We start from the raw sequence: 15,921 nt of genomic DNA on the forward strand, positions 1-15,921 counted from the left end.
ATACTGACGTGAAGAATAAATATATACCTTATACATATTGATATTAACAAGTCTGTTTAGTATATGCAGTACAGCTATAATTATTGCCTTCCAGTATGTCATCTGCAGTTAATAAGCTTTTATTATTGCGTTTTTGTACGCAATTCCGCACAACATTTTAAGAGCTATGATATTATCGGTTTTTCTTTCTGTTCACTACTGTCGTTATATTATGTTGTTTTGTAAACAAAGCGAATAGCGAATCTTTTTTCACAAAACAACATAATATGACGACAGTAGTGCAATAGAAAGAAAGAAGAAACGATAATATCATATTAGGCTTTAAAAAGTTGTGAGAAATTACGTACGTATTGGAAGGAAATATTGTAGCTGTGCTGGAAATACCAAAAGATTTATGGACATTAGTATGTGTAAGGTATATATTTATTCTTCATGTTAATATTTCCGTCAGTACTCATAGTAATGCCAATACAATACTCTCAAGAAACTGGTAAATACGATAATGCGAAATTGCTTTATACTGTTCAACAAATAATAAATAAGGCGCACTGAAGATGGAGAAACTTCTCCGAACCGGTATGGATAGTGAAACAAGAAAAATTGTTTAGTTCAAGGCAGAAACACATTTTCTAATTATATTTTAGGAAGCAAACGGGGCCAACGAAAGGGTTTCGACAAAAAAATGATTATCGTATCCCACAACTTTATTACTTGTCTTTTTTGAGTTTATGGCCATCCCACTGTCCATTATCATCTTAATTTTAATGGCGGAAACACCTGTAGGGCTGATCTCCAGTGCTGCTACGACTGGAGAGCGGAAGATCTGCAGGAGTCATTTTGATCTGATGACATGGAAGTGTAACAAAGAGGACAACTAAATCAATTTATTGATCCCGTGGAGTTACAATTTCCTTGAGACGTACGAGTCTCAACTTTATCTTCGATAAGGATAGAAGTGGATGAAATGAATTAACATTTCTGCCACAGCTGGGACTTGAACCCAAATCTTCTCCTTACTAGGCAGCTGTGCTAACCATTACACCACCGTAGGAGTATGCCTAACACTTTTGCATGGACTACACTAGTTCGATGACCTCCCTAACAATATTGACGATGTAAGAAGGGGAAAATGGGCTGAAGGCGTGAACTGAAGTTCATTAAACGTTTTTGTAATTGCGAATATGGACAACCATCAGCTGTAGAATTCAGAATGAGATTTTCACTCTGCAGCGGAGTGTGCGCTGATATGAAACTTCCTGACAGATTAAAACTGTGTGCCGGACCGAGACTCGAACTCGGAACGTTTGCCCTTCGCGGCCAAGTGCTCTGCCACCTGAGCAACCCAAGCACGACTCACGGCCCATCCTCACAGCTTTACTTCTGCCAGTACCTCGTCTCCTACCTTCCAAACTTTACAGAAGCTCTCCTGCGAACCTTGCAGAACTAGCACTCCTCAAAGAAAGGATATTGTGGAGATATGGCTTAGGCATGCGCGAAAGGCAAAGGTACCGAGTTCGAGTCTCGGTCCGGCACACAGTTTTAATCTGCCAAGAAGTTTCAGCTGTAGAATGGCCTGACAACAACGAAAATTTTTGCCAGACTGGGACTCAAACCGGGATTTCCCGCTTATCGCGAGCGGTCGCCTTAACATTTGGCTACCTGTGCGGGACTCACAGTCCGACCCAAACTTCCATTTGTTGTCAACCATGCGTCTACAACCTGTACTCTTACATCCATTATGTATATTCCCGTACATGTGAGACAATTTACTTGAAAGTAGCTTGCCCGCTATCGGCAGATAAATACGATAGTGCAGTTGCTGCGTTATTTCGATTTACGACGCAAAGTTTCTTTGGACATGCATGCATGCCCAAAGGAACTTTGCATCGTAAATGGAAATAACACGGCAACTGCACTATCGTATGAATTGAAATTTGTGTTACATAGAGCATTGTACTAGAGTAGTCCATGCAAGTGTGTTAACAATACTGCTACAGTGCTGTAATGGTTAGCACATCTGCCTAGCAAGCAGTAGAACCAGGTTCGAGTCCCTGCCATGGCAAAATTTTTTATTAATTTCTTCAGTTTCTATCGTTATCGAAGATCAATCATTTCATCAGTAAATTGCGCACACGTTGCAACTTACTCGGTGGTTAAACGGTAGGTCCCCTTATAACTGGCTAAGTCAGTTCACAGGTTGGAGGAAGACAAGGGCATACCACATCCTAGAGTCTACTGAAACTGTTTGGTGTTGAAGACCTACAGAGAGGCGGTCGGAGAGCTAGGAACTTTAAGGCAGGAGGGAGTAATGCAGACAGGGTCTGCATACTCAGACAGTGGACAAGAGGTGAGCAGTTACCTGCGCAGCACACCGCCGAGTAGCGACGCGTTCAGGCACTCGGGCGGGCTGAGGCGGCGCTGGACCTCGCCGACGGTGACCTTGTACTTGGAGGTGGAGCTGAGCAGCGACAGCCGGCCCGGCACGCTGCAGAACACGTCCGACGGCGCCGACGCCGACGACAGCACCACGTCTTTGCCACCCTCGCTGCGCGGCTTCATGCCTGCCAACAAACACACGCGATCAGCGAAAATCTCTCGCTTCGCGTCTGCCAACCCACACACCACTTACCGAGAAAAGGCGGCGTCCAGCACTCATCAGTGCGTCCCACAAACGCCGTTTGTGCAAAATATAAAATAATTGCCCACGAAGCAGCTACAGACATTGTAGAGTGAACTAAGAGCTTATAAGTTACTGTCAGCAACCTGTAGTTCTACTACAATAGTTGGACCGCGCGGTCGGGGGTGCCTTGACACGGTTCGCGCGGCTCCCCCCGTCGGAGGATCGAGTCATCCCTCGGGCATGGGTGTGTTGTCCTCAGTAGTGTGAAAGGCTAAGAACCGACGAACTCATCAGTTGGTCCCTTAGGATCTTACCACTGCAATAGCGGGAGCTCGAAGTTGTGTATTGTGTACTGAACCGGGGACCCAGAAACGACGGAGAGGCTTCGTCCCGCAGTAGCTCTCAGTGATTCACAACCCCACAGAAGGCCACAGTAGTCGAACCACCCCATCGACGCCCCACAGCGAACTCCGGGTTATTGCGCGGTTCGGAGTCCAGCGGGAACGTCTACTACCGGACGAGTGTAACCCCAAATGTCTGCATGGTAGAGTAATTATGGTGTACGCGCACGTGGAGACGATGTTTGCGCAGCAATCGTTGACATAGTGCAACTGAGGCGGAATAAGGGGAACCACTACTAGACACTTCCTTTCCTGCTCCATTCGCAAAAAGAACAAGGGAAAAAAGACTGTCAACATGCCTCTGTTTGAGTGCTAGTTTTTCATATTTTATCTTCGTGATCCTTACGCGAAATGTATGTCGGCGGTAGTAAAGTCATACAGTTATCAGCCTCAGATGCAAGTTGTCTAAATTTTCTCAACAGTGATCCTCGAAAAAAAGTCCCCTTACCTCCAGAGATACACATTTCACAAACTGCCTGTCGGCTTCTGTCTCGGGTTGTTCGGCCGACATTTGTTTGATGATTTTTCTGATATTTTGTCAGTACGAGTGGCTGGGATTGTCAGGACTTAACCTTCCATTGCTGGTAGTGGAAGTTGAAGCTCTGACAATGCCAGCCACTCGTGCTGTCGAAACGTCGGAAAAAGCATCACACACACACGTCCGAAGAAAAAAAAAGTTCAAAAGTGTGTGAAAACTTATGGGACTTAACTGCTAAGGTCATCAGTCCCTAAGCTTACACACTACTTAACCTAAATTATCCTAACAACAAACCCACGGCCGGCCGCGGTGGTCTCGTGGTTCTAGGCGCTCAGTCCGGAACCGCGCGACTGCTACGGTCGCAGGTTCGAATCCTGCCTCGGGCATGGATGTGTGTGATGTCCTTAGGTTAGTTAGGTTTAAGTAGTTCTAAGTTCTAGGGGACTAATGACCACAGATGTTCAGTCCCATAGTGCTCAGAGCCATTTGAACCATTTTGAACAAACACACACACACTCATGCCCGAGGGAGGACTCGAACCTCCGCCGGGACCAGCCGCACAGTCCATGACTGCAGCGCCAGAGACCGCTCGGCTAATCCCGCGCGGCACGGCCGAAGAAACAGGGACTCAAGTCAATAGGCAGTATGTAAGCAAGTGGTCAAGAGAGACTTAATAATTTTGTATTCCCATTTGACTTCCCTAAACATCTCCGTAATACTGCGTGCTGTTCGAACCTACCGGTAACAAATCTAATAGCCTACCTGTGAACTGCTTCGATGTCTTCCTTTAATCCGGCTTGACAAGGATCCCAAACACTCTAGCAGTGCTCAAGAACTGATTGCGCTAGTGTCATACATGCGGTCGCCTTTACGGATGAACAACACTTTTGCAGATAAAACGTAGTCGACCATTACACAATACGATAAAATGTGTTCTTAGCCTTCCGCTTTTAGCGTTTTCTTAAGCACGATGAGGAGACCGCACCCCAATCACGTAAAACGCCCTCTTACTCTAACATCGCCTCCTGTGCATTTCGTTGTTGCGCTACACACGATGGAAGGAAAGCTGTCGAAGATAGTCCCACACATACACATACACACACACACACACACATATTTGTGTGTATAGTGTCATACCACTTTCAACTGCACACGTATGAATGCCACAGTACACGACATTTATATTACCGCTATCGACGAATATGTTGCAGTTTCTCGTTAACGTGAGGTAGTCGGTAAGCGGAGTAGTCCGGATAAAATTAAGCTTATGCGCGCTACATCCTCGAGTTTGCCAGGTAATTGCAGATTGCTGTAGCGTCATCATCTAGGCAATCCGTCTCCCAAGGGGTCACACTACCGTTTTCCCGTGGCGGTGGGAGGCCTGCTCTATGCGACTCACAGTTCCGGCAGCCTCGATTTATCTCGTTAACGGTGCGGCGGATGTCGGCCTAATGGTGAACGCTGAGCAGACCTGGCCGACAGCATCTCTAGGCAGGAAACACACACTCACACACACAATGAGACCGGGGATTCCTGCGCCCAGAACAAACAGGAAGCAACACGCCCAGCAGCAGACTCTGCCTGCTCTCGCTGCCAACCTGTCCCGAGATTAAGATTTCCCTGGAAAGCTTTGCTTCAGTTTACGGCTGCGACCACTGGCGAGGAAAATATATCGGAGCCAACGCGCGCCGCGCTTGATGGAAGCACTAAACGAGAAACCCGTCCGAAACTCTTTCTGCGCTCCATTTAAGGGCGTGAGTGTTTGCTTCAGTGCATGCTTTGCAGCGAAACGCCGTTTTATTCCAACACAATTCTTACTATCTTGATGCTGTTATTTTTTTCCCCTGCCGTTCTAGAAAGTCTCACCGGAAAGGCGGTAAAAAAGCAGAGAACATTTACGGCAGTGGAGCTTTTTAAATGCTGACTCCTTGGCGGCGCTGATGACGCAAATGTGTGTCGTTTCGAAATTTTTCCTCCGCTGGATACGTCTTGGATATTATCTGACTCAGCGACGCACAGTTGTCGTCAGCTGTGGTTTTCATTATCAAGCACGGCGTGGAATCGGAAAGATTTAGTCATTTTGCAGTGTTCAGATTCAAAGATCGAAGTTAAATCTAACGTTGACACTTAGTGTCCGAAATATATATATATATATATATATATAAACTCCAACGGCTTGCAATTCGGACTGGTGTTACACGTGCGTCTGTGCTCCTTTCTGTTGACACTACTACTCATTTGCAAACTTTATTTGTCGACTAAACGCCTTTTAATGAACCGCGCGGGGTAGAGGCGCAGTCCACGGCGTCTTGTCACGGTCCGTGCTGCTCCCCCCGTCAGAGGTTCGAGTCCTCTCTCGGGCATGGGTGTGTGTGTGTCGTCCTTAGCGTAAGTTAGTTTAAGTTAGATTAAGTAGTGTGTAAGCTTAGGGACCGATGACCTCAGCAGTTTGGTCCCATAAGATCTTACCACAAATATCCAAAACTTCCTTTTAATAAGCAGACCGACTTCACAGCCTGAATAACACTCCACTTAGTGAAGACAACAACAGAAATGAATAACGGGTAATCAAACGAATAGCTGCAGAGAATGAGTACGACGCAAACATTGGAGACAAAGCGAATCAGAAAATAAAAATAAAAATTAAAGGGATGCCTTATACACAATGGTTCAAATGGCTCTGAGCACTATGGGACTTAACATCTATGGTCATCAGTCCCCTAGAACTTAGAACTACTTAAACCTAACTAACCTAAGGACAGCACACAACACCCAGCCATCACGAGGCAGAGAAAATCCCTGACCCCGCCGGGAATCGAACCCGGGAGCCCGGGCGTGGGAAGCGAGAACGTCACCGCACGACCACGAGATGCGGGCCCTTATACACAACCAAAACACACACAGACATTCAGAACATAAATACACAGAACACGCACAGAAGCACAGGTGAACAAAGACGCACAACAAGAAGCAAGAGTTACACTGTCGGTTACAAGAACAAAACAGCCCACAGGATAGCCCGTTGCTGTTGTGGTCCTCAGTCCTGAGACTGGTTTGATGCAGCTCTCCATGCTGCTCTATCCTGTGCAAGCCTCTTCATCCCCGAGTAACTACTGCAACCTACATGCTTCTGAATCTGCTTGGTGTATTCATCTCTTGGTCTCCCTCTACTAGCCGGCCGCGGTGGCCGATCGGTTCTAGGCGCTTCAGTCCGCAACCGCGCGACTGCTACGGTCGCAAGTTCGAATCCTGCCTCAGGCATGGATGTGTGTGATGTCCTTAGGTTAGTTAGGTTTAAGTAGTTCTAAGCTCTAGGGGACTGATGACCTCAGATGTTAAGTCCCATAGTGCTCAGAGCCATTTGAACCAATCTCCCTCTACTACTTTTACCCTCCACGCTTCCTCCGGTACTACACTGGTGATCCCTCGATGCCTCAGAACGTATCCTACCAATGAATCCCTTCGCCTGTCATGTTGTGCCACAAATTCCTCTTCTCTCTAATTGTATTCAGTATCTCCTTATTAGTTATGTGATCTACCCCTTTAATCTTCAGCATTCTTCTGTGTCACCACGTTTCAAAAGCTTCCATTCTGTTCTTGTCTAAACTGTTTGACTCTAAGCACTATAAGACTTAACATCTGAGGTCATCAGTCCCCTAGACTTGGAACTACTTAAACCTAACTAACCTAAGGACATCACACAAATCCATGCCTGAGGCAGGATTCGAACCTCCGACCGTAACAGTCGCGCGATTGCAGACTGTAGCGCCTAGAACCGCTCGGCCACACCGGCCGGCGAATTTTGGTATGCCCGGGACCGATATTTTGCCAGTGTGAGTGCCAATACAGACAAAAATCAATATCCTCGTTCCCGGAGTGGATTAACTGTCTGTATACATAATTATGTTTGTACGGAACCCTAAATGCGCGAGTCCCACTCACAACTGGACAAATTTTTTAAATAAAATAAAATTAAAATTAAAAAAAAATAGACAGAAAGGGGCGTTCTCCACTACGCACTACGTCATTGGTCAAGCCGTAGAAATTCGTAAGAGAAGGTTGCGGAACGCTCTGCGGAACAGGTTCTCGTCCAGAAATGAGGGAAAACCGGGATAGTATCAGTAAGAGGTCATCTCCCTGCGGGCAGCAGCCTCCTCAAAATGTAGAACGGCGCTCCTGGTGCCGGTTAATTGCCAGGCGGGGTGTTTATTGCACCGGGTCAATTTGCCGCCGGATAAACCGGAAAGCGGCGGTCATTGGCTGCCGCTTTCGCAAGACGCGGCCGCCTCGGTCGGAGGAAGCTGCTGCCGTCTTCTGTTGTGCGCGGCGCCGTTACGCACTGTGCGAACTTCCTGCGGCCGGCGCCCCCGCCCGCGCCTGTGATCGCCGGCGGCGCGGCTGAACACGAGCATACGCGATGGGTGGCTGACCGCCGGCGCTCGGTGTCTGGGAGCGACGCAGGGGGAGCCCCGCAGAGAGAAGGCGGGAAGCCGGCCGGCGGGGCTCGTTAACGGCGTAATATATCTCTGCGGCAGCCGCTGTGTTGGACGCTCGCTCTGGACAAACGCACAGTCCAGGTTTGCTGGCTGCCGTTACAAGAGCAGAAGGACGTGAGCAGAGGCAGCAACTGAGAAGAGACTAAGACGGAGTTGTGTGCTTTCAGCAACCACCCTCCCCCCCCCCCCCCCATCCCACATCCATCCCCTGCTCTTGTTAAACTATACATTATTGTTGTTGTGGTCTTGAGTCCGAAGACTGGATTGATGCAGCTCTCCGTGCTACTGCATCCTGTGCGAGCATCTCCATCTCAGAACAACTGCTCCAACCCACATCCTTCTGAATCTGCTTACTGTACTCATTTCCCAGTCCCCCTCCACCCCCCCCCCTCCCTCCACACACAGACACCCACTTATTTCCCTCCAGTACTAAATTGATGACAACATTCCATTAGAACTACTGACAGCCTTGGGAGAACCACGCCTAACAAAACTCTACCACCTGGTGAGCAAAATGTATGAGACAGGCGAAATACCCTCAGACTTCAAGAAGAATACAGCAATTCCAATCCCAAAGAAAGCAGGTGTTCACATATGTGAAAATTACCGAACTATCAGTTTCACAAGCCACGGCTGCAAAATATTAACACGAATTCTTTACAGACGAATGGAAAAACTGGTAGAAGCCGACCTCGGGGAAGATCAGTTTGGATTTTAAAAAATGGCTCTAAGCACTATGGGACTCAACTGCTGTGGTCATCAGTCCTCTAGAACTTAGAACCACTTAAACCTAACTAACCTAAGGACATCACACACATCCATGCCCGAGGCAGGATTCGAACCTGCGACCGTAGCGGTCGTGCGGTTCCAGACTGTAGCGCCTAGAACCGCTCGGCCACCCCGGGCGGCTTCAGTTTGGATTCCGTAGAAATGTTGGAAAACGTGAGGCAATACTGACCCTACGACTCATCTTAGAAAATAGATTATGAAAAGGCAAATCTACGTTTCTGGCATTTGCAGACTTAGAGAAAGATTTTGACAATGTTGACTGAAGCACTCTCTTTCAAATCCTGAAGGTGGCAGGGGTAAAATACAGGGAGCGAAAGGCTATTTACAATTTGTACAGAAAACAGAAGACAGTTATAAGAGTCGAGGGGCTTGAAAGGCAAGCGGTGGTTGGGAAGGAAGTGAGACAGGGTTGTAGCCTATCCCCGATGTTTTTCAAACTGTATATTGAGCAAGCAGTGAAGGAAACAAAGGAAGAATTCGGAGTAGGAATTAAAATCCACGGAGAAGAAATAAAAACTTTGAGGTTCACGGATGACGTTGTAATTCTGTCAGAGACAGCAAAGGACCTGGAAGAGCAGCTGAACGGAATGGACAGTGTCTTGAAAGGAGGATATAAGATGAACATCAACAAAACCAAAACGAGGATAATGGAATGTAGTCGAATTAAGTCGGGTGATGCTGCGGGAATTAGATTAGGAAATGAGACGCTTAAAGTAGTAAATGAGTTTTGCTATTGGGGGAGCAAAATAACTGATGATGGTCGAAGTAGAGAGGATATAAAATGGAGACTGGAGATGGCAAGGAAAGCGTTTCTGAAGAAGAGAAATTTGTTATCATCGAGTATAAAATAAAGTGTCAGGAAGTCGTTTCTGAAAGTATTTGTATAGAGTGTAGCCATGTATGGAAGTGGAACGTGATCGATAAATAGTTTGGACACGGAGAGAATAGAAGCTTTCGAAATGTGGTGCCACAGAAGAATGCTGAGGATTAGATGGGTAGATCACATAACTAATGAGGAGGCACCGAATAGAATTGGGGAGAAGAGAAATTTGTGGCTCAAATTGACTAGAAGAAGGGATCGCTTGGCAGGGCATATTCTGAGACATCAAGGGATCACCAATTTAGTGTTGGATGGCAGCGTGGAGGGTAGAAATCGCAGAGGGAGACCAACAGACGAATACACTAAACAGATTCAGAAGGATGTAGGTTGCAGTAGGTACTGAGAGATGAAGAAGCTTGCACAGGATAGAGTAGCATGGGGAGCTGCATCAAACCAATCTCTGGACTGAAGACAACAGCAACAACAACAACAACAACAACAACAACTAAATTGATGATCCCTTGACGTCTCAGAATATCTACTATTAACCGATCCCTTCCCTTAGTCAAGTTATACCACAAATTTCTTGTCTCTTTTTCAGTACTTTCTCTTTAGTTACGTGATCGACACACAATCTTCAGCATACTTCTGTAGCACGACGTTTCAAAAGCTTCTAATTTCCTTTTGTCTAAACTGTTTATCGTCCACGTTTCACTTCCACACATGGCTCCACTCCAGACAAATACCTTCAGAGAAGACGTCCTAAAACTTAAATCTACACTGAAGCGCCAAGGAAACTGGTATACGCACGCGTATTCAAATGCAGGGATATGTAAACAGGCAGGATATGGCGCTGCGCTCGGCAACGCCTACTTTAAGACAATAAATGTCCGGCGCAGTTGTTAGATCGGTTACTGCTGCTGCATTCGCAAGTTAAAAGTGAGTTCGAACGTGTTGGGACACAGCATCTCCGAGGTAGCGATGAAGTGGGGATTTTCCCCTGCGACCATTTCGCGAGTGTACCGTGAATATCACGAATCTGGCAAAACATCAAGTCTCCCACATCGTTGTTGCTGCAAGAACTGGCACAACGACGACTCAAGGGAATCGTTGACGTGACAGAAGTGCAACCTTATCGCAAATTGCTGCAGATTTCGAAGCTGGACCATAAACAAGAGTCAGCGTACGAAGCATTGAACGGAACATCGTCGATATGGGCTTTCGGGGCCGAAGGTTCACTCGTGTACCCTTGATGACTGCACGACACGAAGCTTTACGCCTCGCCTGGGTCCGTTAATACCGACATTGGGCTGTTGATGACTGGAAACATTTTGCTTGCTCGGACGAATCACATTTCAAATTGTATCGAGCAGATGAACGTGTACGGGTATGGAGACAACCTCATGTAACCATGGAACCTGTATGTCAGCAAGGGCTGTTCAAGCTGGTGGAGGGTCTGTAATGGTATTGGGCATGTGCAATTGGAGTGGTATGGGACCCCTAATACGTCTAGATACGACTCTGACAGGTGACACGTACGAAAGCATCCTGTCTGATCACCTGCATCCATCCGCGTCCATTGTGCAACCAGACAGACTTGGGCAATTCCAGCAGGACAATGCGACACTCCACACGTCCAGAATTTCTGCAGAGTGGCTCCAGGAACACTCTTCTAGGTTTAAACACTTCCGCTGGCCACCAAACTCCTTAGCATGAACATTACTGAGCATATCTGGGATGCCTTGCAATGAGCTGCTCAGAAGAGATCTCCACCCCCTCGTACTCTTACGGATTTATGGACAGCCCTGCAGGATTTATGGTGTCAGTTCCCTCCAGTACTACTTCAGACATTAGTCGAGTCCATGCTACGTCATGCTACGGCACTTCTGCGTGCTCGCGGGGGCCCTAAGCGATATTAGGCAGGTGTACCAATTTCTTTGCCTCTTTAGTCTATATTCGATATTAACAAATTTCTATTCTTCAGAAGTGGTTTTCTTGCCATTCTCAATCTACATTTTAAATCCTCTCTAGTTTTGCCGTCACCAGTTATTTTGCTGCCCAAATAGCAAACTCGTCTACTGCTTTAAGTGTCTCGTTTCCTATGCTAATTACGTCAGCATCATCTGATTTAATTCGACGACACTCCGTTATCCGAGTCTTGCTTTTTTTATGTTCATCGTATGTCCTTTCAAGACACTGTCAATTCCGTTCAACTGTTCTTCCAAGCCCTTTGCGGTCTCAGTATTACAAACTCATCGTCAAACCTCAAAGCTTTTATTTCATCTCCCTGAACTTTATTCCTACTTCAAATTTTTCTTTGGTTCCCTTTGTTGCTTGTTATAGGTAGATATTGGACCCTACAGATTAGTGACGGGAAAAACCGACCGTTTAAAACTGATTCCCGTATTTTAGTTCTGAATAACCGGTACTTTTCGTTATGTGTTTGGTCTCGTTTATAACAGGTGTTGTTTTTGTTTTCTGCTAATAACAGCGCCAAAAAAACGAAATATCAATTAGTCATAGCAGTAGTATTGAAATATTTCTTTTTTAAATAAATCTTCTTAAAAAAAAGAGCAATTTTATTGGTAAAATTTACTTTGGTTTGAAATATTGCGTTATTATAGAAAATGGGAATAGGAATCAGTGCTATTTTAATGACAATGCCGACAGAAACAAGCAACAAACACTTTTTACATTGGTACAGCATACCTGCGACGATGACCTCCCTGTTGCCGTGTATCGTGCCTTAACATCTCTGCAACATCTCATGCATACGAAACAATGCTGTGACGAAAAGCGCCACGCTGCTCCTCTCTCTCTCTCTCTCTCTCTCTCTCTCTCTCTCTCTCTCTCTCTTTTTAATCCAACCCGGCAAAAGTACCAAACCGAATCGGTTGAACAGATGTTCTGTAAGCCACTACTTTTTTCGTGGATGAATTACTTACGGTTCTTCCAGTGGATCTCAGCCTGGCATATCCTTTCCCTGCATTAGTTTTTCGTTTTCATTTCACTACAGTGTCTCCGGACGCTTACTTCTAATTATTCTTGAACTGTTTATGCTGACGTTTTACCGGTCTTCATGCCAGACTGAATCTTTCACTATGTAGCGGAGTGGGCGCCCATTTCAAACTTCATCACACACAGTATCAGATCAAAAGCAACCGAACATCGCTATGTAAAGCGGAATTGACCACTAGATGCCACTTGAGTCACACCCGCCATTATAAAAGGAACTAAACTCTGCCCGAACAGGCCATGAAAGCCCAACGGTACCGACCGGCCGCCGTGTCATCTTCAGACGACAGGCGTCACTGGGGCATTGGTCAGCACACCGCCTTCCCGGCTGTATGTCAGTTTACAAGACCGGAGCCGCTACGTCTCAATCAAGCAGCTCCTCAGTTTGCCTCACAAGGGCTGAATGCACTCTGCTTGCCTTCAGCGCTCGGTAGACCGGATGGTCACCCATCCAAGTGCTAGCCCAGCCGGACAGGGCTTAACTTCGGTGATCGGACGGGAACCGGTGCTACCAATGCGGCAAGGCAGTTGGCAAGTACAAATGGAGGCGCGGAGTATTGCTCTGTCAATAGAGAGACAGTGGCAACGGAATGGGTCGTTCAGGAGAGTTCAGCGACTTTGAATGTGGGCTAGTAAGTGGATGGCACCCGGACGACAAATCCATCAGACACATTTCAACCCTTCTGAAGCTGCCAAAGTCGACTGTTGGTCATGTCACTGTGAAAGGGAAACGCGAAGAAACATCCACAGCTAAACTGAGACGAGGAAAACTTCACGTACTGATGGACAGGGGCCATCGAGCATTGCGGATGGAGGTTGTAAAATCGCATTAAATCAGAGGAAGGAATGACTCATTAGTTCCAAAGTGTTACCAGGAGTCCGGCTAGCACCACGATTGTGGGCCGGGAGTTAGAACGAATGGGTCGAGCAGCTTCTAATGAGCAACACACTTCTGTAGACAGTGCTGAGGTGTTGTAAAGTGCGACATCAGTGGACAGTGGATGATTTGAAACGAATGATTTTAAGTGACGAATCACTCTACGACACGTGTTAGTCCTAGGTTTGGCAAATGCCTGGAGAACGTCACCTACCGTCATGTGGGATGCTAACACTGAAGTACAGAGGGGGCTGTGTTTGTGGTGTGCTCCTGTCATGACACTTAAGAAGATGCTGTATGCGGAAGGATATGAGTACTTTTATGGCATTGTGTACTGTGTTCAGTAGAAAAAGAGTTCGCAGATGATGACTGCATTAGCACGAAAATTCACCCTGTCATAAAGCAGGGTATGTGAGGTAGTGGTTTGTGTTACGAAATGGACTGGCCTGCCTGGAGTCCCGACCTCAACCCAGTTGAACACTTTTGGGATAAACTAGAACGTCGGATTCGCTCCAGACCTCACCTTCCAACACCACTACCTTCTCTGGATTTAGTTCTTGTGGGGGAACGGTCTGTCATTCCTCTACAGGCATTCAGGCAGCTCATTGACACTGTACCCAGAAAAGTTCTGGCCACCATGAAGGCGAACAGCGGACACGCCACTTATTAATATCCACTAATAGCTGCCCGGATGCTTTTGATCAGATAGTGTGTATCATTTCCTGGCCACCCCTTTTGGGATCTTGTTAAACGTTATTATAGGCTCATGATCTCATTTCCAGTATCCGGTAAATGACGAACAAGTCTTTCAAAATGGTTTGTGGTCAAGGCTTACGATGGTCAAGGTCTACGACGGTGACTTGTGGCCTTGAGACTTTCCCCACGAAGCCTAGTTATTTGCAGAACCCGACTCGTGAAAGTTCTGGCACGAAATAGCACTTAACAGATTAGTGCTATTAGTTGGGCAGTAAATGGTCTAGTGAAATACCTGTATTCGTGAAACTAACTGGCAGAAAGGCCTGTATGTGGAGCGGTTTGGGAGCTCGCGACGCCGAGGAGCCGGTCAACAGCCCTCGGGTGTGTAAAGGTGGCGAGCCGTCGGTCCTATGTAGCCGAGGTTGTGTTTTCAGTGTTTCGTGTGATTTTAATGATCAGAAGAGTTATTCCACCAGTGGGGATTGAGTCTTTTCGGCCACGTAGAGGAGCGTTTCCGTTTCGTGAGCCTGCACTTGCTGGGATCGCTATTCGGTAGCTAAGTGGAGATGGCGTTTGATGGACGATGCACACTTTACGATACGGAAATATGTTCCAATCGTTTCCGTAGAAATCTGGTGTTTTGTTTTCCTGTGACTGTTTCACGTTGACTTTAAACCATCATCCTGTTTTATCTTTGTGTACATCATCGGTGAAATTTCCTAATTGTCAGATGGAATCTGGACTGTTAGTGGTCGCCATTTTTCAATCCAGTGGTCGGTTCTCGGAATCTTGCTGAAGATAGATTGATACAGAGCATTTACTACTGGTATGGGTGGAGTGATAATTTTAACCATGTCTCGCAGGCTAAAGCGAGGCTGGTAACCCTTAGTTAGAGCAATTTAATAGTGTAGAAGTGGAGAGGATTTGCCAATAAATCTACGGAGCAGCATGTGTCAATGTTAACACTCACCGGGCATCAAAAATGGTTCAAATGGCTCTGAGCACTGTGGGACTTAACATCTATGGTCATCAGTCCCCTAGAACTTAGTACTACTTAAACCTAACTAACCTAAGGACATCACACAACACCCAGTCATCACGAGGCAGAGAATATCCCTGACCCCGCCGGGAATCGAACCCGGGAACCCGGGCGCGGGAACGCTAGCGCACGACCACGAGCTCCTTTCATGGAGAAGAAAGTATCATTTTTGTACAAGTGATGTTAAGCATTACGTTGAAATTTACGAGAGTTTTCAGCTCAATATGCTTTTGGGCAACTAGGCTAGAACACAACAACGATACGAAAAGTTATTTCAAGTATTATTACTATGCAATCATCCATTTTTATCCATGTTTATCTCAAATGGGACAATGTCCCGCAATTTTTGTTTTAGCTGAATTGTAAATTTCTCTGTAATTAATAACCAGACAGAGTTCGAATGTGGATGGGTTACAGGTAGCAATCCAACCTATGGCTTCAGTTTGGAATCGTGGATTAATATCCCCCTCACTGACCGCAACATTATAAAAACTGAAAAAATGCGGGACTGTACTCCCACCTACCCATATACTGTGTCTATGTGTATATTGTAAAATAATTGTAAACCATTGTTCAAGCTTTCATTGTTGTAATTTCTCTGTATAGAGGTCTGTTCAAAAAATTCCGGAACATTCGTAATTTCACACCAGTGGTGTGCTGGATCGAAATACGGTTGGCATCCCTGCACAC

At 46.3% G+C, this 15,921-nt stretch overlaps 1 protein-coding gene across 1 annotated transcript in view; it reads right to left on the reverse strand.

Moving 5' to 3' along the window:
• The window catches only part of LOC126417048 (transcription factor AP-2-beta), a 354,829-nt gene that overhangs the window by 99,670 nt on the left and 239,238 nt on the right, over positions 1 to 15,921 (reverse strand). The window contains exon 5 of the mRNA XM_050084939.1: positions 2,360 to 2,561. Coding sequence (XP_049940896.1) covers positions 2,360 to 2,561 — 202 coding nt within the window. The remainder of the gene's footprint in view (positions 1 to 2,359; positions 2,562 to 15,921) is intronic.

This window comes from Schistocerca serialis, chromosome 8 (genome assembly GCF_023864345.2).
Source record: "Schistocerca serialis cubense isolate TAMUIC-IGC-003099 chromosome 8, iqSchSeri2.2, whole genome shotgun sequence".
Lineage (NCBI taxonomy): Eukaryota > Metazoa > Arthropoda > Insecta > Orthoptera > Acrididae > Schistocerca > Schistocerca serialis.